This window comes from Festucalex cinctus, chromosome 2 (assembly GCF_051991245.1).
Source record: "Festucalex cinctus isolate MCC-2025b chromosome 2, RoL_Fcin_1.0, whole genome shotgun sequence".
NCBI classification, from domain to species: Eukaryota; Metazoa; Chordata; class Actinopteri; order Syngnathiformes; family Syngnathidae; genus Festucalex; species Festucalex cinctus.
In genome coordinates this window covers 5,181,573-5,203,768 of record NC_135412.1, presented here as the reverse complement: position 1 = coordinate 5,203,768, position 22,196 = coordinate 5,181,573, and the positions used below count along the sequence as shown (strand labels likewise).

At 39.7% G+C, this 22,196-nt stretch overlaps 1 protein-coding gene and 1 long non-coding RNA gene across 5 annotated transcripts in view; one reads left to right on the top strand and one right to left on the bottom strand.

Annotated features, from left to right (window-relative positions):
- The window catches only part of LOC144013481 (uncharacterized), a 104,371-nt gene that overhangs the window by 65,650 nt on the left and 16,525 nt on the right, over positions 1-22,196 (top strand). For all 3 annotated transcript variants that reach the window (XR_013282257.1, XR_013282256.1, XR_013282258.1), the window contains 2 exons: positions 6,147-6,305; positions 13,260-13,403. This is a non-coding gene — a long non-coding RNA (uncharacterized LOC144013481). The remainder of the gene's footprint in view (positions 1-6,146; positions 6,306-13,259; positions 13,404-22,196) is intronic.
- The window catches only part of LOC144013480 (E3 ubiquitin-protein ligase Midline-1-like), a 35,788-nt gene continuing 14,888 nt past the window's right edge, over positions 1,297-22,196 (bottom strand). For both annotated transcript variants that reach the window (XM_077512427.1, XM_077512425.1), the window contains exons 2-10: positions 18,409-19,202; positions 13,182-13,277; positions 10,491-10,598; positions 7,558-7,706; positions 7,074-7,201; positions 6,154-6,297; positions 5,332-5,493; positions 4,895-5,102; positions 1,297-4,014 (exon numbers count right to left, since the gene is read on the bottom strand). In XM_077512427.1, coding sequence (XP_077368553.1) covers positions 3,666-4,014; positions 4,895-5,102; positions 5,332-5,493; positions 6,154-6,297; positions 7,074-7,201; positions 7,558-7,706; positions 10,491-10,598; positions 13,182-13,277; positions 18,409-19,134 — 2,070 coding nt within the window. In that variant the 5' untranslated portion in view covers positions 19,135-19,202 and the 3' untranslated portion in view covers positions 1,297-3,665. The remainder of the gene's footprint in view (positions 4,015-4,894; positions 5,103-5,331; positions 5,494-6,153; positions 6,298-7,073; positions 7,202-7,557; positions 7,707-10,490; positions 10,599-13,181; positions 13,278-18,408; positions 19,203-22,196) is intronic.

Genomic DNA, 22,196 nt, shown 5'->3' with positions numbered 1-22,196 from the left:
GCAAGCATTGCTGTATACAAAGTGCTGTACATGACAGAAATTGATCATGCAGTAAAGAATAAGATTGTTCTTCTTCATCATCATTATTATTATTATTATTATTATTATTATTATTATTATTATTATTGGGAGGCATGGTGAATGACTGATTAGCACATCCGCCTCCCAGTACTGGGGACTCGGGTTCGAGTCCAGGCTCCGGCCTTCCTGGGTGGAGTTTGCATGTTCTCCCCGTGCCTGCGTGGGTCTTCTCCGGGTACTCCGGTCTCCTCCCACATTCCAAAAGACATGCATGGCAGGTTAATTGGGTGCTCCGAATTGTCCCTAGGTGTGCTTGTGAGTGTGGATGGTTGTTCGTCTCTGTGTGCCCTGCAATTGGCTGGCAACCGGTTCAGGGTGTCCTCCGCCTACTGCCCAGAGCCAGCTGAGATAGGCTCCAGCACCCCCCACAACCCTTGTGAGGAACAAGCTGTTAAGAATATGGATGATGGATGGATTATTATTATTATGAGTGTGTGTGTACAAAGTCATTCTCTGAATGAAATGGGAGCTCATATGTATTGTCTTGAGATTAAACAGTGACATCTGCTGGGCATTCGTATGTTTGTACATACCATGTACAAAGTAAGCTTTGAGGACAAAGAGGTGGTCTTTCGGACGAAGGTCAATGGTTCAAGATTCAATAGCCACAGGAAGTGAAAATTCAAGTGGACTCCAGCCTCATGCCCCGCGCAAACTTCCACTTAAGGTCCCCTTGAAGCCAAACAAGTCTGCTGCATGATGCTGTGAACAGCATCATGTCCATTTTAAAATGCTAATGCAGTGCACTACAGCTGTGTGTCATTGTGTGCGCTGCATGTGAACAAAGGTCGAGAACAAAGCCAGCTCACATCAAAAGCAAATGTTTTGTAGTTCTTTGGGCTTTTAATCATGTAACGCGCATTGAAATGTATGAAATGTGCTATAGAAATGAGGATGCCTTGACTATGAATAAGGTTAATAGAATTTGTGATCCAGTGTGGAATGTTTCACCAATGATAAAGATAAATAAAAGCATTGTCTGTATTAATTAATTACAAGGTTGATAGACAGGGAAGTAATTGGGGTGGTAAGCACGTGTAATTGCAGGATTTAACTAAAATTCAAGCAATTGTTAAAAAAAAAAAAAAAAAAAAGTGCAGTATTGTAATTGTTGAAAACCGTGTGCACATATATTTAGTATGTTTACACTGGTTATGCCTTTAGTCAGATTTAATGAAAAATTCAACCTTCACTGGGGAAAAAGAAGTAGTCATGTTTCATGTGCAAATTAATATTTATTTTTGCCCTTCTTAAAGATATCCCACAAACCATTGTCCATCAATGTCCATGGAGGAAGAGCACATCAGAGTACTAGTGCAATCATTTAATTTAAGTGTGTATATATATATTCCCATGGAAACACATAATTCACACACCTGAAGTTGGACTGGGTTTCACAACATAACAGCATCATCAGGAAATATAAGCAAATCTTTCAATTTACATTTACAGTTCAAAGTAAATAAATGAAGGGTTTTTAGAATCTATATGTGTCTCTTTTCTTAACTCTGTCATGTTCAAAATAGATTTTCCAAACATTGTAAAGCATGTTTACATTTCAAATGGAAAGTCAAATGTATGTTGTTTACTTATTTATTTCATCGGCTGTATACACAATGGCAAAGAATGACAGCAAATGCAGACTCGTTTGCTGATGCATCTGGTGTGGTCATTGTTGGCCAAAAAGAAATACGATCTGTTATTTTGATGTCGGTAAGACCTCGGTCTGAGAACAGGATGTTTTGAAAATAACTCTACAACAACAGCTTGCTTTGTAAAAACTGAGAGGGTAAAATGTGCGTATCACCATACTAGCAATAGAAATTCATTGCTTTCCCAATACAAGACCTCCAAGTCCACGTCAAAAGTGCCACATAAAATAGCGAAAGACATTTATTGTTTTGTTGCTGTTGCTTTACAGGAAATCCCGTTTTCCCAAAACACTTTTCTGCTTTGAAGGATTTTATTATGAAGACACCAGGACAGATAACATCATCTACTTTGGTCCTTTTCTTTTGTCGTGAATAGTGGTAAACGCTCAAATCCAGAGGTGGGTAGTAACGAGTTACATTTACTCCGTTACATGTACTTGAGTAACTTTTTTTTTTTTTTTTTTAAACAAGAATGTACTTCTAAGAGTAGTTTTACCACACAATACTTTTTACTTTTACTTGAGTAGATGTGTGACAAAGGATCGCTGCTCTTACTCTGCTATATCTGGCTACACTAAAGTCGTTACTTTTTTTTCTCTCTCCGAGATGAACGAAAAAACGTTCATAATCTTTACCAGAGACGACAACAGCTGTTCTGCCACATGACTGCGTTTCACCAATCAGACGTAGCAACAATAATCACATGACGACTCCTTCCCTTAACATTCTACCAATCAGACGTAACAATGCAGTCACATGACCACAGGCGGCATTTGGAACATAGCAGCGGGAGACGACGAAGCCGAACACCCATGGCCTCATACAATTAGCATGTTTACCTTACACGCCGAGCGGAATAACAGTTTTATAATGCGGTGTCTGCCGAAACAAACGGACATTTTGGCATATAAAAATTCCACATCGAACCTGAGTTAACGTCGCGGTAAGTTTGACCTAAATTCCCTTTTTGCTGTATTTAGGCAGGTATTTGTCTTAAGTGTTGAAAAGGACCTTTTCACATAGACTCTTTTGCAAATAATTTGTTTACTGTTGCCATAAACGAAACAGATGACGACACATGTTATATGGAGGCATGAATTGGCGGTAACCACTAAGTGTCACAAATTATTCACGGTAAAGATAAGACAAGATTTTGGTAACAGAGAAACACTTGACACCATGTAATGCCAGAACCTGGTAAGAAAACATATCAACGTTAAGCCATTCTTATTCAATGTAGCAATGATAGCATATGTTAACAAAAAAGATTTAGGCTAAAAAGTACAAGTTTCTAATTGTACTGCTGGATGGGTATTAACAGAAATGTAGTGACCGCAATATTTTCAGGTGTACACTTTTTCATTTAATACATTAATAATCAGAAATCCTACTCTTATTTCATGAACTTAATTTAACTTTGCAAATTGAACTGAATGTGTGATTTCAATGGCTTACTCGCCTGTAAACTCATAGCCTGATATTTTTTGTGTCAACAGAGGGTTCACCCCAAGAAAATGAATGTTTTTGTCTGTCTGATTACATTGTTTTTAAAAAATAAATCAGACAATGTTCAAGCAGTTACTCAGTACTTGAGTATTCTTTTCAGCGAATACTTTTTTTTACTTCTCCCTGAGTAAATTTTTTTTAATGACTACTTTTTACTTTTACTTGTGTAATATTATTTTGAAGTAACGCTACTCTTACTTGAGTACAATTTTTGGCTACTCTACCCACCTCTGCTAAAATCTCCCTTTTTCCCTGTTGTGCAAACTCCTGTAATTTTGAGTGGGAATGTCTGCGTAATGGTGACTATTTATTCTTACTGAGGCAACAACAACACACAATATGATTCTATCAAGTTCAACAAGCTGAGTTTTGGGGAAGCGGCCAAGTAACGCACAGCAAATAAACGGAAAGGAGTGTTTGTTGTGTTTATTCTTGAGGCTCCAGTCCCTCCAGGTGGTCTGGGATGGGCAGGCCCGAGAGGATCGTCAGACACTTGTTCCACACGTTGAACACGGGGCACACGGGCTGGGCGAAGGAGACGTGGAAGGTGTGCAGGTGCTGTGAGCCCACAGCGTCGTAGAAGGTCAGGTAGCCGGCGTCGTAGTCCAAGAGGATGCCGACGCGGCGCAGATGCGGCGAAGGCTCAATGGCCAGCTCTTTACTGTTGTGGCGGACCACCCAGGAGTTGTTGCAGCGGCACAGCACCCACGAGGACGAGTTCTTGCCGATCCACTCGTGCTTCGGCGCCGACTTGTATGCTATGCCCACAGCGTACCTGGAAGGGGAGGGATGTTAGGGCATGTGGATACGACTAGGGGTGTGCTCAAAAAATCGATGCGGCAATATATCGTTGCGGGCCTCATTACAATACACGTATCGATACGCAGGCATCAGAATCGATATTGCTTGTTAACTTTAAATATTGCGGTAAACGTTTGCCTTTGCAGCTTACATTGTACCTAAAAAATAAAAACCAGCAGCGTCTTTGAAGTTAATTGCCTTCAATTAATGCAAAAATAGCTCACCAGTGATTGGACACTGTGTCTTGCTAAGAATAGAATATCAACATTTATTTACTTATAAACTTAACATGACACGTGTCTTAATGTACCAATTTTCGTACGTTTTGTTTAAAAACTAAATAGAATGTGTTACATGAAAAAAATTGCTGTTTTTATTTCCCATATTTTTCAAATAAGCATATTTTAGAGCTGTAATTTTAACACTTTGATATTTTTGCTCATATCGGCTCATGCCTATTAATAAATGTTCCTGGTGTGTCTGTGAAAACTGCTCCTTGCTCTGCAGTGCGTGCACATTTAGACCAGGCAAACCAGAAGAGCTGATAACAAAAATAATTTTGTCAGACAGCATAACAAACATCGTTTAGGTATACGTAGTTATTATAAAATGCAAGAAAATTCATGTAATAAATCGGGATACGTATTGCCTTGATGATCAAGTATTGGGATATATATGTATCACAATACGTATCGTATCGTGACCCCTGTATCGTGATACGTATCGTATCGTGATACGTATTGTATCGTGATACGTATCGTATCCCCTGTATCGTGATACGTATCGTATCGTGAGGTTGACGGCAATACCCAGCCCTAGATACTACAGTGACCTAACTTGTTTCTAAAACTCACCATGTGCTTCCCCCAATCATGGCCTCCCAGTAGTGCCGCCCACTGTCGATGTAAACGTTCCCCACCACACCGTAGCTGTTCTGGCTGGAAAAGCGCTCTTGGCTGTGGCCTTTTTTCGACGTGCTCTCGTCGCGCTCCACCGTCAAGTTGTCATGTGAGATTTTCAGCTTCTTGTGAGCAGATTTGGGGTCCAGCTTGAAGGGCTGGCCTGGCAGGAAGAAGGAGTGGAAAGGCGAAAACAAACTCACCACATTGAGATTTATAGCAGGCAAAAGACCTCCCAGAATAGCTCATCATTCTTAGTTAATTTAATTTGAGCTTTGCAGAGAACAGAAATAAATCCATCTAGAGCTAAGTGGAGAAAATGAAAATAATGGTTTGAATATGCCACATATAAGGTTTGAGTGAAGATGAATTTTCCTTAGTTGGCAACTTACTGTTAGTTTTCAGAGTGCCGGGTTCACTGCTGCGACTCCCCGCTTGGTTAATCGCCTTGACAACAAAGATATACTTGGTGCCACTCTGCAGGCCATGCACAGTGTAGTGGTTCTGTTTGATGTTGGGCACAATCATCCAGCTCTCCAATGAATTGCACAGACCTGAGAGGAAAGATTTAAGAGATGACTAAAATGAGATTAAGTAGAGTCCAGACCTCCATCGACATTGAAAAGTCCTCATTTTGATGCACACCTAGAGATCAACCTCTTGCAATTATTAATGGGCTGTCACTGCCTGTCATCGATCAACAGCAGAATGTGGGGGTGGGGTGGAAGAAAAAACAAAACATCAGCTTCCTCAAGTGTGAACAAACAGAGCTGGAGAAGAAGCAATTATGGATCCACCACGTGTCCTTGGTATATGATGATGTGGTGCCTTTGCAATTGAAAATGCAAATATTTACTTTCTTTTCAAGGGCTTTGCCTTTTCCCATCACATTTTGGACTCTTTCAGAACAAGTATTATATATATATATATATATATATATATATATATATATATATATATATATATATATATATATATATATATATATATACATACACACACATACAAACTATTTAAAGTGTGTGTTCTGTAATTATTTATCCGCTGTCTGTTAAATATTGACAACAAAAATGCATAATACAGTGCATGTTGAAAATTACAAAAATGGGATACACACATTTGAATGAGGCCTATTGCTTTGAGTCAGGATGCCTTTTCAAATGATGTTTTTTTTGTTTTTTGTTTTTTTTTGGTCACTCACACACAGGACTTACTAGCAATGTTGGACTGTCCAGTGAAGATGGCATATTGGAGCTCGTACGACACTACTGTGAATTCGTCATCAGATGTCCAGTGGACTGAGATGGTGTCGTAGGATGCTGTGCAAAGCTCTTCCCTGATGCACGGAGCAGACGGAGCTGTCGAGGTAAGAGCGAAAAATTTTGTTTTTGGACTTGGTGAAGAAGATCCATAATGATAGCCCCGCCTCAAGTTAACGCCTTACTTTATATTTAGTCAAGTGGAACAATGGGGGATCAAAAGTAATGTGTTTTACACTGGAAAGCATAAATATTCATTTTTGGTGTGTGTGCTCATAGTATGTTAGACCAGGGGTCTCCAACCTTTGACACTATGAGAGCTACTTCAACAAAATGAAAGCAGCCAAGAGCTGTGTTTTATTTATACGACTTGACTGGTAGCATTTCCATATTTTCACACAGCAGTTGTCCACTGTCCCACTAAATGTCACGTCTTTCTTGGTATTTGGTACTAATTTATCATGGAACAACAAGGTAAGAGATGCGACTTGATTGGTAATAAATACAAGAGCAGATTTTATTCAGCTACTTGCAGCCTGCAAGCTGTTAGTTCTGTCCATATCTACACTCGTAATTTGGATGCAGACGCAAATTCTTTGTCAAATAATATTAATAATTACCGGTAGTTCATTTCATACCGGATGTTCCTTTCTTTGTTTTGCTTGAAAAGTGAATTTAACATTAAAAGCTATTAGAAAAGTGACTTTTTCAAATCGAAAGCTTTGAAGCTGCTTTAAAGTATTTGAGGGTAGTGAAAATGATTTTGTTGAATATGAACCCAAGACTTTGAACCTTATGAAATGAAGATTTAAGGCTCATGAAGGTGTTGTAATTTTTGAGTTTCTTGATGTGAAGAAATCCGGTTTGTTGTTTACCAGTGAGGTAATCGAGATTTTCCAGCAGTTTCTTCTCTCTGGAGAAGTCCAGCGCAAAGTTGTCAAACGTGTCTGTCAGGTGTATCTCAGGAATAAGTACTTGCGTCGATGCGGTTGCCATGGAAACCCTAAAATAGTGCAAACCAAATACTGGATGTCATTCAATACTATAAATACTTGCAAATGTGTTTCAGGCAAAATGTGCATTTAAAATTCAGGAAAACAAGCTGTTGTATTTCTTCTGCGGGTGGCAAGTGTTCGCTATGGGCGTTTGCCTCCTAAAATCAATTGAATGGATTAAGTGAAGCTTAAGCCGACAAGTGGGATAAGATTCTGTTAAATAGTAATTGTAATCCCTGTGTGGGAAAATCAAGTACACACAAAGTTTTCAAATGGATTCTTATTGTCTCACATTGTCCTCTTCTCAGTTCTTCACATTAACCCGTGTTTAACTGGTTCATTCCGATGTGTGCGTTGGCCTGACCTCTCGTTGATGCTCTTAGCGGTCTGCAGAAAGCGGGCGTGGTCGCTCTCTTTCAGTGTCTGGTCGGCTTGTGTTATTAGCAAGGAGGATCTCTCGACACACTGCTGGCAGTTGGAGATCTGCTGGGCCAGCTTGCGTAGCCTTTGCGCCTGAGTAGGGGGCGTCAAAAAAAGGGTGAGTAAGAAGTGGAAATCACAGGTTGCAGGAGCGCACATGGATGGACGTTGATTTTTAAAAGCCTTGATCACATCCAGTCATCCTAAATTTACATTTTATCTTAGCAGACCTATAATAGCTAGAGCATATTCAGTCGTAATCATAATCCATTTGGATCAATTTTAAACATTGTGTCCTTACTGTGAGGAGGCTTATGTAACAAACTCATAACAGATTTTTTTTTTTTTATTTGACAAGCTTTGGATGTCTAATGTGAACATCCTGTTTCCTACATGCTTTATTTGAGTCGTACATTTTATGTGATGTGCTTTTATTTTGGTGCACTTCCAGCAGTATAGGAAGTGCTATCCACTAGAGAAGACGTGAAAAAGAAAGACAAAAAAAGGACCGTGATTCAACGTGTTGCTGACTGAATCGCCAATTTGTATCGATTTTGTCTAAGTACCTAGCTGGAATGCGGACAAGGTATTTGTGTTGTTTTATTGTGATTTTTCATGACGTGAGGAGTTGTTGTTTTTTTTTTTTGTATATGTGTTATTTTCCATTGAACTGAAGCCAACAACAGCTTCTCCTACGTGGTTGATTTATGCTAGTAGTCTTTTGTTTTTGCTAACTTTTCATATGTACAACTAAAAGTGTGTTGAAGGTAAATTTAAGGACTGTTATTTATGTTTATTTGTTTACTGTATGCGGCACGGTAGTCGAGTGGTTAGCACGTCCACTTCCCAGTCGCTGAGGTCTCCGGTTCGAGTCCAGGCTCCGACCTTCCTGGGTGGAGTTTGCATGTTCTCCCCGTACCCGCGTGGGTCTTCTCCGGGTACTCCGGTCTCCTCCCACATTCCAAAGACATGCATGGCAGGTTAATTGGGCGCTCCGAATTGTCCCTAGGTGTGCGTGTGAGTGTGGATGGTTGTTCGTCTCTGTGTGCCCTGCGATTGGTTGGCAACCAGTCCAGGGTGTCCCCCGCCTTCTGCCCAGAGCCAGCTGAGATAGGCGCCAGCAGCCCCCGCGACCCTTGTGAGGAATAAGCGGTCAAGAAAATGGATGGATGGATGGATGGATGTTTACTGTATAGCTCTTGTGGTGTGTCAAAGAACTGAACAAGGAAGGAATAAACAACTTTAAGGAACACCAGTACGCTTCGCCATTTTCTGGCCGGGTTTGCTACAGGCTTGCCATCTATTTGTGCTATTTTTCTTCTTCTTCTTCTTCTTTTTTTTTTTTTTTTTTTTTAGAAATGTCACCTGTCCACGATGTTAGATAATAACTTTTTTTTTATTTTTTTTTATCCTAAACAGATATTAGCATTATTATTATTATTATTATTATTCATACTAGTTTCCAGTGTTCTGACCCTGTGATCCAACCATTATCTGGACTTTCTCATGGAAGGGATGCTGCCGGACCTCTCTCCTCCCTCTACTAGCTGTGTCCATAGACTGAATACTGTCTCCATGGAAATGGGATGTTATGCTGATCAGCTGGGACATGTGATCCGCACACACATCCACAATGACATCCTGCATATACCACTTTACTTTTAGCCATCACTGCCCACCAAATATGACTCCCTCCCCAGCATCTCAAGCCTTGTTTTTTGTTTTTGTTTTTTTGTTTTTTTTTTTGGGGGGGGGGGGGGTCGTCTTTTTTTGCCTCCTCCTCCCTTGCGTCTTCCCTTCTCATCTAAGGTCTCTGGTTATGACAGGCCTTTTCCGTCCTGTCTCCCTCTGGTGGTCATTGTTTTTCATGTTCCTTTTGCAATGACAAAAAAGATCAATTCCATTCGGTAATTCAGCTATTATTTTCCAACCACTCTTACTATTATGATGTATTTGATAAACCACACTTTTCCGTCAGTGTCACACAAATCTGAGCATTAATATCTTTATACTTTTTGATATTTTACATACAGTATGATTAGCCTGTGTCATATAGTTGTGTTCAAACAGTATGAAAGAAAAAAGCAAATCAGTTTTGTTTGGCAACTTTTATGACATATATTCTATATATACAGTACATAGCCATAAACAGTACAAGTGGTATGGAAAATGGATGGATGGATTTTGTATTCATGCAATCTTAAACAGTGGGGCAGTGCTTAAGTATGAGACAATGTGCTTATCTACAATCTTATCTACAAAGTCTCTTGATGTGATTGACTGTCAAATATAAACCCATAAACAATATTCTCCATTCTATGCTAGTCTGTGAATGTCTGGTTTAGTACGACCTTTAAATAACTACCAATTCCACTCTGTGCATACAGACAGAGATTTTAAGAGACAGATTGAGGTCGCACTGAAATTAGGTCAAAGGACATTTTGTCAGCAATTTGGCATGAATGTTGTAATCTCTGTTCAAATCGGATGCTGTGCCAAGTCTTTAACCATTGCAGACTATTTTAAGTCTTATCGGTCCTGCCTAGGGCTGCATCAAATAAAAATGTATTGATGGAAAAAGGTTGTGAGTTTAATGGCATCCTACATGTTAAACTGGTGTTTTATATTGTGAAAGTTCCATTCAGTGCATCATGAAAAGTTTACAGTACATGAATAGTCACTCTCCTGGATGCAGCAGGACCTATTTTGGGGCATTCCATCTGTTTGGATGCCAAGCCGTAAAGTAAATACCAGAGGGGTCAACGGGATAGGAAGAAACGAAAGTACTATATTTGACCCCCAAAAAGGCTTGAGAGTCACAAGTGTTTTTGTTTTTTTTTCTGATCAATACTTATTTAAACTACTAAGTCCCCTTACCTTCCCCTCCTTAATCTTGTTGCCAATTATCTGTCTCCTCTGCTGGATGATGTCGATCAGAGTGTCGCACTCATCCAAGAGCTTGCCCTCCTGGCGAGATGCATTCACCTGCGAGGGAAGACACAGTGAGACACTTCCTTGGAGTATACAGAGGAGTAAACTTTCAAAAACTGTGAAAATATACTTGATTAGATTTGGACTTAGACTTGACTTTATTGATCCCTTTGGGATGGCTCCCAATAGAATTAGAATAGAATTTTCTGCTACTGCTTCGGTAACGAGGTGCAACACCAGGAGGGATGTGTGCAACCTGGAAATCCTTTTATTTATTTATTTATTTATTTTTTGGTCGTACAAGAAGGAAAAAGTGTAATTGCTCATCCACCACAGTAGGTGGCAGTGGTGCTAATTTCTGTTTTTATTTATTTTATTTTTTTTCAGGCAAAATGATGCACTTCCAATCTTTTCTGTCACAGACAAAAACACGTTCAAAAGTTAATTCTTTGTTGTAAGTTGGTCTATTTATTTTTTTATGTTCCCACACTTTTCACGGGTGATATGCTCCACAGCTGCCCGTGATAGGTGAATTTTCGCGAAGCGGAGGTCGCTAAAAAAAAAAAGAAAAGAAAAAAAGTTTGTTTTGGGGGGGAGAGTTGTGCATCTACTGAGCATCTCACTCTTCTAAACACTTGTTAACTTTGTAAATTTAATAAGAAAAATAGCTGTACTGTACAGTACACTAGTTGTGTTGCCTTTAAGACTTTAAATGATAAGGTACAAATATTATTAAATGTTTTGTTGGATAATTTTTTTTTTTTTTGGGGTTGCATGTTGTGGTGGGAGCCAACCCCCGCTTTTTCTTAAAAAATTAATATTGGAGATTTATCAGCTTTTTCTGATTCTGATTCAGACTTAAAGTGGAGTTCAGTTGTTAGACATTAGAAATGCTACAGCCCCATATAAAGGGGAGAGATGTAATGACGATACGATATCACGATATGAAGGTCACGATACGATAATTATCACAATATTGTGGGGGGTTGGCGGTATTTAAAAAAGATCACAATATTGTAAAAAAAAAAAGAGCTCATACTAAATGTACAATATTGTGCTTTTGTACATAACAGCAATGCATATAAACCACCTACAATCGCTAATAACAATATTGAGGCACTTACTTGCTAATGCAAGCACACGTTGATCGCTTCACAAGCAAATTAGGTTCCCCTTCATCTAACAATTAGCATATATTTTAAACATAGAAGGCCAAAACATCACAAATTAAAATTAAATTGCACTAATAAACTAGCCACTCGAGGGTGCTAGAACTGCACAAATGTAAATCAACCTGACTTTTTTTTTTTTTTTTTTTTAGCATATGTGTTCCTTTTAAATATTGAGAAGATGACGATATTGTGGCAGTTTTAATATCACGATATTGCCCTTATCGTTACATCCCTAATAAAGGGAGGTAGATAGTTGCTTCCACACAGTTGGTATGCAGAGCACAGCATGTGCAACGCAGCCAAGTGGAGTATTTAATGACTGTTGGCAAAGCTTACTGGACCATATGACAGAATGTAACATGGCATGGCGATCAAGTGATTCAATTAAACGCTGGAAAAAGCTGGCGAGCGTTCAACCATTTTACAATGCAGATGAACTGAGCTTGATAATAAAGCCGATGAGAAATCCGAAAGGAGCTGGGGGGACTGTCAGGTCAGTGAATTTCCTGTGTAACCCGCCATGTCATTTCCAACTCACATCAAAGCGCACTCCCAACACAAGTGAATTCAAATGGACTCTCCTCAAGCTATTTTAGGAGTCTGGAGTGTGTGTGTGAACCATAATGCACAGGGGCGGTTGGAGTGGGACAAGTGTTCTTCACCCCTTGTTTTGGGCATCATTTATTCATGTCTGTTTTATTTTGAAGGGGGGGCAAATTTGAAATTCCTGCATCATCAAAACTTAGCTTTATCTTACCACAAAGCACAGAGCGCCGTCTTCACAAACAACACGTACATATCTTGATGAAGCACGATACTTTGTAAGGGCCGTGTCAGGCAAAGATGCCGCTCTCCATTAACTCCAAAGAGATGCTGCTGCAGTTTGAAGCCACAGGCGTTGCTTTATATAAAAGCTTCTTTGAACGATTGTGTATGGAATGTGCAGTGCGCCGGCTTAAAACAGAGATGCCAACAAATACCACCGTCAGCTTAGCTACGTGCGACGCACTGCCCTCGGTTTTGTATCCAACACGTTAAGCCATAATACCACAAACTAATGAATAACTCATCAAATATCTGCACTTCGTCTGAACACAGGACAAATTCATCATTATCAGCCACAAAATAAACCACAATTCTTAACTGTTGGCCATTTGCTGAAGATGTATGATAGAAGTAATGGACAGAAATTAAGTGAGAAACCCTAGAAATGTGCATCTGATACAATTTAGGGATGACAAAACAAACTGATTGGAAACTCAGTGAGAGCAATGAGGCTACAACGCTATTGCAGCATCATCAATTTCGATGATAAGAAAAATAACTTCATTTTGTTGTCGTGCGCAATAAAAAGGGGAGACATGACTCTCGCTCAACATTTACATAATTAATCCCGCGGCCCAGTGAATCTAACCGTATGTGGCTGATGATGTCGATCTCTGGCAAACCTCAGGAGAACACTCACCTCCACATGTTGACAAGTCTGAATCAATTTCCCCATTAGCGACTCCAGCTCATTGTTCCTCTTGATCAAATTGCTCAGGTTCGAATCCAAGGCTTGCTGGAAAAAGAAAAAAAGAAAGACATCGAGTTGACATGAATGAGAAGGAATCCACGCAACCAAAACGACGACAAAACCTGGAATGACAGCAAAAGTGCAGATCTCCTTTTGGTTTCCACAAGCCAAGTAAGTTTGGACACAAACTCGTCTTCACAAAACAGACACTATTAAATCAACGTGATCATTTCACTCTTTAAGGAGAGTCTTAGGTAAAAGTTTGAGATTTCAAAGCACCCCAGCAAGTTTCCAAGCGTATTTGCCATACCTCTGCACGAGGGTGATAACCCTCATCCCTGCACTGCCTCCTCATGTTGTCCCGTCCGAGCCTCAGAAAGAGTCGTGCACTAGCAGAGGATGTGAGTGGGACAGCCACTCCAGTGAGCAGCAAGCCATGCGCAAACCCGGCCAAGCGGCAAATTAGGCTTCAAAAGCTTTTTCACCCTCCTATGAGAGAGAGCATGCAGCGCCTGCGGCTAACGAACCGGCAAACAGGTGACAGCACATCAGCGCTGTCTTCCTTCCTCTTTTTTTTTTTCTTCTATTCTCCCTTTTTCAGATCGCCTCCCTACTTGCAAGCTGCCTCCTTTGCTTGCGAGAGCTTCTCCGAATTGCCTAATCGAGCATGCTTAAGCCCATCTGATGCTGTCCCAAACACAACTTCTTCTTTTTTTTCCCTCCTAGAATTAATCCAAGATGAGTGTTACTGTGGTGCCTTTCTCGAACAGCTACAATCTGGCAATGCAGCTAAGAGCATAAACTGCATATTTTACAATATCACATTCCACGTGTTTTGATCCAGCATTTGCCCTGTGTAGATCAATTTTAATCTGAAACTCAACAGTGGGATTTGCGTTAGTTTGTGTTTATGCGTGATCTTCATCGTGGTGCAGAGAGCTTAAAGGATGACCTTAATACGATGCTGGCACACAAACGCAAAAGCAGCACAAATGTCTTCGTTGGAAGCCGATGACATGGTTAAATACGGACTTATCAGGCTGACTATTGATCGACAAGGAGGTTTAACTCATGTCGCGTTCTTGCTCACCTGTTAGTCATATTTCATGCTTGCTGTTTGACTTTTTGGCACTTTTATGCCCACATTCGTATGAGGGCTAGACCGATAAATGATTATCAGCGCCGATATTGGGCATTTTGACAAATATTCAAAAATCCGACGGCCGATAAAAGGTAAATATAAAACCTTTTTAACCTCAGGGAGCTATTTATTTACATCTTCAGTGAGCTTTATAAGAGATGCTGCTGACCCTGAGAACCTTCTGAAGTTTTTGTTTTTGTTTGACATTAAAACAAAGAGAAATGAGAGCTCAAGGTTTCATTTTTCTTCCATTTTGGGGAAAATATTTACTTTAGAAAACTGTAGAGAGCTATGATACTTTGTTTAAGTTTCCATTTAACTTATTAAGACGTACTGATAATCTTGGGAGCTCCCTGAACATTTTATTTTTTTTTTAATTTTAAAAAAAATCTATTATCAAAGTTTGTTTTTTTACTTCTACATTTTGAAAAGTCTGAACAATTTTTCAGGGTCAGGATTGTCATTTCTATTTTTAAAAATGTTGATGCCAGTATTCCACCCCCCCCCCCCCTTTTTTTTTTTTTATGAAAATTAATATTGGTTTCAAATATCACTCATCGGCCTCCTTGACTAGTAATAATCGGTATCGGCTCTGAGAAAAACATATCTGCCTATCTCTAATACGTTTGTGTACACAGTTGATCAAATGATGTTGTCAGCACTAAATGGCAGTTGATTAAAGCTAATGGATTACTAAAAAAAATAAAAAATAAATAAAAAAAAAAACTCACACTAAAGCATATGACAGCCGGAGCTCACACAACAGCTCCCCGTCTTTTATCCTGGAGGCTTTTCCCACTCTGACCCACCATCCGGAACTAAAATGTGTTCTTTCCAAGCGCCTGTGGGTAATTTTATCTCGGAAAAAGGATGGGTACTCCAACAATAACCCCTATGGCTCTTATCAGACTTTGACTGAAAAAGGAAACTATACTAGTTATCTCGTATTCATTATTTGTGTGCGCGTGTGCACGCGTATCTGAGCGAACGAGCAAGTACGAGAGACGTCCGGATATCTCAAATTGACAGCACATCAGCGCAAAAAAAGCAAGAGCCGTGAAATGGGTCGCAATATTTTTTTTTCCTGACTTGTCAGAGTCCAAATGGAAGAGGCAAAAAAAATCTGAGTGAGAGGACATTTTGAAGTTTTAATTATAAAAGTCGGCTGACGTGAGAGGCCTTTAGGAAATGTCAAGTTCAGAAAAGTCTGGAAGGATGGACCGAATTAAAAAATCATGCATGTTGTCTTGCTTAAATGCAATGTGACTTGTTAGGTAATGTCCCACTGTAACGGATGTATTTTTCAGATGAATGCTGTTTTGTTGAGTGAAAACAGAGTTTCATCATCATTGTGGCAGGATTTTCAATCAGTTCCGCCCTCCCTTCCAAATACACGTGTAGCTCATCTCCATCCATGACAGCAGCAGAATCATACGGTATCGCTACGCTCAATTAAGCTGCACCTAACACCCAGCAGGTGATTGGCACTCATTAACCTGCGGGCTCAATGAAAATTGCCGTGTCGTTCCATTATTTAAGGGCCCCCCATACACGCATCCATAGTCACACTGTATACATGGCTCTGTGCACACACCCCGTGCCCCAGCATGGCTTCGTGATCATGCTAATTGCCTAATAACTCCAAAGATGTAATCACCATGAAACCTGCTCAAAACTCATTTGGTTATTCATGAACAAAGACATGTTTTCTTTCATGCTTAAAGGTGCAGTCAACCACAATTTATTTAATTTTTGGCAGTAATCTGTTCTATGCAGCCCCACTAGTCTAAATATGGCATTCTGGTTGATATTGAGTTCGTGGAATGAGTTAAGCAGCAAAATCCATCCCTTTTCATGCATCTCAGGGGGCGGCCATTTTGCCACTTGTTGTCAACTGAAGATGACGTCACAGTTGCTCAGGGCTCAAGCAACGACCAATCACAGCTCACCTGTTTTCTGGAGCTGAGCTGTGATTGGCTGTTTCCTGAGTCCTGAGCAACTGTGATGTCATCTTCAGTCGACAGCAAGTGGCAAAATGGCCGCCCCATGAGATGGGTTAAAGTGGCTGCATGGATTTTGCTTCCTAACTCTTATTCCACAAACGTAATATTAATCATGATGTCATGTTTAGACTAGTGAGGCCACGTATAAGACATTATTATGCAGATATGTCTGTCCACTTAAGCACAGTGATTTGTCTTCAATGTTTTTATTTGTTGTAACAACAAGTCTCTCACTGACTTATAGGAGGTGATTGTAATGTGCTCCAAATACATAGCCGGAGGGGAAAAAAAGAAAAAAGGAGAACAGTAATGTTGGTAAATATATGTATCAGAGCAATCTCCAAATATATTGTAAAAATGCCCTGAGGGGACTCATAATCCGATTGTTCAGATTAATCATTTTTGATACACCATGAAATGACATCTTTGTTCTTCTGAGTTGACCCTTATTTAACCTCTGATGTCCTTCCAGAAAATATCCAGGCAGATCTGATAACTGTTTAGACAGAGAAGCCCGCACATTTTGTTACTTAATTCTGTTTTGAAATTGACACTGATTTTAAAACCATACACATCATAAACAGGAAATTTCTTTTTTTTTTTTTTTTTTTTTTTGTCTTCTTGAAAGGTTTTGTGGACCTATAATAACATTGTCAAAACAATCCCTGTTATAGTAAAAATGCTCTAATTTACATCCCAGACTATGTCGGTTTGTGACGAAACACTATAAGCACAAACGTACATCTTCTCTTGCAGGCTATAATCCAAACTAGATTTTAATACCTTTCAGGATGTTTGGATTTAAAATGTGGCACTGCAAAGGTTGCAGTAATGCACTTTACTGGATAAATGGCTCAGACAATCACTATCTTGACCAGCACACAAGCAATAACAGTGCTGTTAACGCTCCTGTTTTTTTTTTGTTTTTTTTTTCTTAAAGTCGTGATGTATTGTCCAGAGTGAACACTCAAGTATGTTTTCTCAGAGAACCACTCTCAACATTTTGACAGAAGCAACAACGGTGTTGTTTCCAAACATGTTATTTCTAAATGGTTTCCAATATACTGAAATAAAAATAAATTTTCAGCTGAACGTGGCCATGGAAACCAGTAATTTTTGTATGCCATGATAGATTATCATGTGTGCTATAGGAAGTTACTCACTGTTGCTAACTTGGTTGGAGAAATATTTATTTACTACCTATAAGGTATATTTTTGTATTTGTCAATGACAATGTTAGTGAAGTGGCAGGCAGAACATTTTAAAAGTAAAAAAAAAATTACCTTGTCTCAATAAAGGTTGTAAAACACTGATGTAAACGATGCCACGTCCATGGGCTCAATCGTACTACGACGGCGTATTAGGGCCACGTACAATTTTCCATCCATCCATTTTCTTGACCGCTTATTCCTCACAAGGGTCGCGGGGGGTGATGGCGTCTATCTCAGCTGGCTCTGGGCAGTAGGCGGGGGACACCCTGGACTGGTTGCCAGCCAATCGCAGGGCACACAGAGACGAACAACCATCCACGCTCACACTCACACCTAGGCACAATTCGGAGCGCCCAATTAACCTGCCATGCATGTCTTTGGAATGTGGGAGGAAACCGGAGTACGTACAATTTTTTTTTATTAAAAATTTTTTAGGGGAGGCAATATGACGAGAAAAAGTGGCAAAATTGCCACTTTTTAATATAACGAGAAAAAAAAGTGGTTTATAAACTGGCAACTATGATATTGTCTATCTCTGCTAAAGCAAATAATATCTCCTTGTTTAAAAACCCGACCGAAAAGTACATTTTAAGGAGTGCTTCCTCTGTAGACATTTTGCAAACTGTGACTTGTCTAGCGTGACATATGCGTTTCCTTTCTGCCAACACAAACAGCAAATTTGCCACTTTTTTTCTCGTCATATTGACCCCGCCCTCTAAAAAATAAATAAATAAATAAATATTTGTACGTGGCCGTCGTAATTCACAGATCAAATGGTTGTCCAGAAGTAAAAAAAAAAATAAAAAAATGAAATGACTCACCCTTAGTTTTTCAAAGCGCTCACTCAGTGCTGCCACCTGGTGGTCTCTATGCCTTCCCACCAGTTTGCAGAGGGAGCAGATGAGCTGCTCATCAGTTACACAGTACATGTTGACCTTTTCCTCCTCGTGCTCCAAGCACTGGAGCCCTCGCAGGTGGGAGCCCGGCATGGGCTCAATGAGCCGATGTCCGGTAAATGGCTTCTTGTTGGGGTGAGTGGCCCTGAGGCACTCCTCGCAGTACGACACTTCACAGGTCACGCACGTCTTGATCGCCTCCTGCGGCGGATCCTGCTCGCAGAACTGGCACTGGACCGGCTCCGGGGGGGTGCCTGGGCTTGACATGGCAGCGCTGACGGGCACCAGTGCCAGCCGCTCGCTGTCTTCTTCACCGGGCGAGTTAGGGCCGCTTTGGGGGCCGGGAAGGGGCAGCGGCAGAGGAAGCCCAGCTGAAGATGAGGCCTGCTGAACTCTGTCAATGATATTCTGCAAGGTCACGTTTCTCTTGAGTCCCTCAAGTCCACGATCGGGGCTCAGGGAAATGACATATCTGCAGGTGGGACACTGGAAGGCGCTGATACTTTGAACCGACTCGTTGGTGGCACAGTGCGAGACCAGGATGCGGTGAGCGCAGCCGAAGCAGAGACTGTGGGCACAGGGGAGCAGCAGCGGGTCCTCAAAGAGCTCCAAGCAGATTGGGCAGGTCAACTCTGACTCCAGAGTGTCCATCCTGTTCAGGGGAAACCAGGCGGGATCAAGTGCAATGTCAGCAAAATCCAGGGGAACTGCTCAAAAATCTGTGGGCGAAAGAGGAATTAGTTAAAAAAAGAAAAACATTAAAAGAAGTGAAACAACTTCAACAGTAAGGGTGAGTGTCAAACAACAGACGGCACATAAAGAAATGCACATTGTTTTGCTCAACTTCTTCATGTAAGTGAAGGAAGCATGCATCAGTGCCTTGTGGCCTCTTGGGGGCAGCAGAATCAAGCTTGAGCAGAACACAGCCAATGCCACCTTTTCATAAGACCTCTTACACTGACAGATATGGCCTTTATATAACATAAAATTCAGAAAACAAACTGTGTTTTGTGAAGTCTTCATTCAAAATTTACATTTGTGGTAGAAAGGTTACACACCATTTTATAGTCACACTTTCCCCTAGCTTTTTTTTTTTTTTTTTTTTTTCTCCAATTGCCTACGCAATAATTCCTCACTTGGGTGCCGTGAGTGATAATCAGGAATACCTTGGGAAATTATCCAAATCCATATAACTTTGTTCATCTAGTATGCCGGGGACGTAGTGAAGGAAAGAACAATGAAATGCTCCTTTATTAGATGTCTGAAATAACAGTTTTATCCACATGTTGTCATTTATACAATAGAGTAATTATATCAACTTTGTGTTCACTTAAGCATGCCCATGTTGTTTTTAATTCAAAGTAAATTTGTGAGTAAATTGACTGCGTGATACATTGACACCATTATTAAGCACTGTTTCAGATTTTCACAAACCTCCTCTGTAAATTGTGTGAGATGTTTCAATACTTTAATGAAACCACTTAAGATGAAGTCGATGTTGGAACAAATTTTTAAACCCTCCTGAAATGTATTTTGCTCTTTGTTGCCTGTTGCATGAAGCACTAGTGTGCATGATGTCATCAGTTGTTGTCCAGAGTTTGACTTTTGGAAACTGGCAATGTAATGTGACGCAAGAGGTGACAGAATGAAGTTCTAGACAAAGAAGATGGAAAAGGGAGCTCAAGGAGGCACCAACTGTGTCCAATCTACGGCCCGGAGGCCATTTACGGCACGCCGTCCATTTTTCAGCGGCCCGCGACATATGCTAAAAAATGGCATTTGACTCAGTTCAAATAAATTAACAAAAACAAAAATGTTTGGTGATGGTTAAAGTAAGAAGGGTGGGTGTCGAAAAACACAGGTGCCATTAAATGTTATTTTAGTTAATGAAAACTAATGAAATAACTAAAACAAAAAATAAAAAAATTTTGTTAACGAAATAAAATAAAAACGAAAATACTTTAAAAAACAAATGAAAACTAACAAATTACATTTTATGTTCACAAAACTAACTAAAACTAACTATAATAATAGCAAACGTCCTTCGTTATAGTCTTCGGTAATTAATTTAATGCATAAGCCTTTAGTGATTATTTAAAATGTGATTTTTAGTAGATTCATTTTGATAAAAACCGGAATAATGACGATTGAAAGTATGTCACACAGAAGTGACGTCATCTAGTAGCAGCCAATAGAAAAGCACCATCAGATGACATTGCTCCCATGGTGTTTTTTTTTTAAATAGTGCGTACAAGTAATACACATTAAAAAACTAAAACTAATACTGAAACTAACCAAACTAAAACTAAGTATTTATTAAGGAACTAAAACTAATAAAAACTAACAGAACCACCCTGAAAACTAATTAAAAAAAAAAAAACTCAAAACAAAATAAAAACTAAAATAAAAAACTATAATAACCCTACTGCCATATTACAAATACATTGGTTTATGTACTGTAGCATTTTTCTAAATATGCAAAGGCACAAATAAATTATTTGTACAATTTCTCTTCGTGACATTATGTGGCCCTTGCGTCCCTCTGATTTTCTGTATGTGGCCCTCAAATGAAAAAGTTTGGACACCCCTGTTCTAGACTAAACGGTGACAAAAATAAAATGGAATGAATCATGCAAAATTGTCTCGATCTTTTCTCTACACCTTCTCTCTTGACGTTTAGTTTAAGATGACTTATTTCGTAAATGTATCATTTTTTTATCCTTGAAACTGAAAATTTTTAAATGTGCAGCAATGGACACCAACACTTTCCAATTTCTCAAACTTTTATATTTCTATTATCTTGTGTATGCCGGTTGAGAGCTGCTTCTAACGTCACTGCTAATCACTGTACTATATACTGTAAAAAGATGAATACTTTCCATAATCTTTTCAGTCGAATAGTTTGAACTAAATTCACCTGAAGGTGAGAAGCCTCAAAATGGATCTTACGGTCAAGAAAGATAGTTCGGGGAGGGCGGGGCGTCCGCCATTTGGTGAGCGGCTGTGGCAGAACCCAAAAGTAGGTCATCCCTGCTGACCTGGCGCACATAATCAGACCCCAGTGTGCGTATTTGTGCGTCATTTGGGACGCTGCATACAAACAAATACGGCGAACACTCCCGAAGGGCACGTAACAGCTTTCAGGCTGAAGATGTAGCTGCATTAATTAAGTCGGCTTCTATATTGTCACATTTACGTTACAAGCTCCAAAAACCTTGTTTAGGTTGTAAATTGAAAGTGTTTGTAACATTAAACTGAATTTAAATGACGCCTGCCCACCAAACTGAATTTATATGGCGCTGAAGACGAACCAATGTGATTGATAATATCTGTGTCTTTCCAAAAATAGTTAGCCCGCTCTGGTTTTCAATAGTTGAACAGATTGTTTTTCCTTGATGTCAACATTTTTTTCTCTGTAAAAATACATTTAAGGCTATTACAAATTCCTCAATTACAGTATATAGTATTAATGGCCCCTTGAGAGAAAAAACAAACAAACCTACAATGTGGCTGTAGCAAACATGAACTTGACACCCCTGGTTAAGTGAAGCTCATTGAATCATTTCAACATAGTTCTTAGGCACCACGATTCCACAACATAGCATCAAAGCAGGTTTAACTTTACACTGAAAATGTTATAGGATTAGAATGAGGGGTTCAGAAGAATATATTAACATATAGACCCCTTCATGGCCTACGTCACGATGACGTCA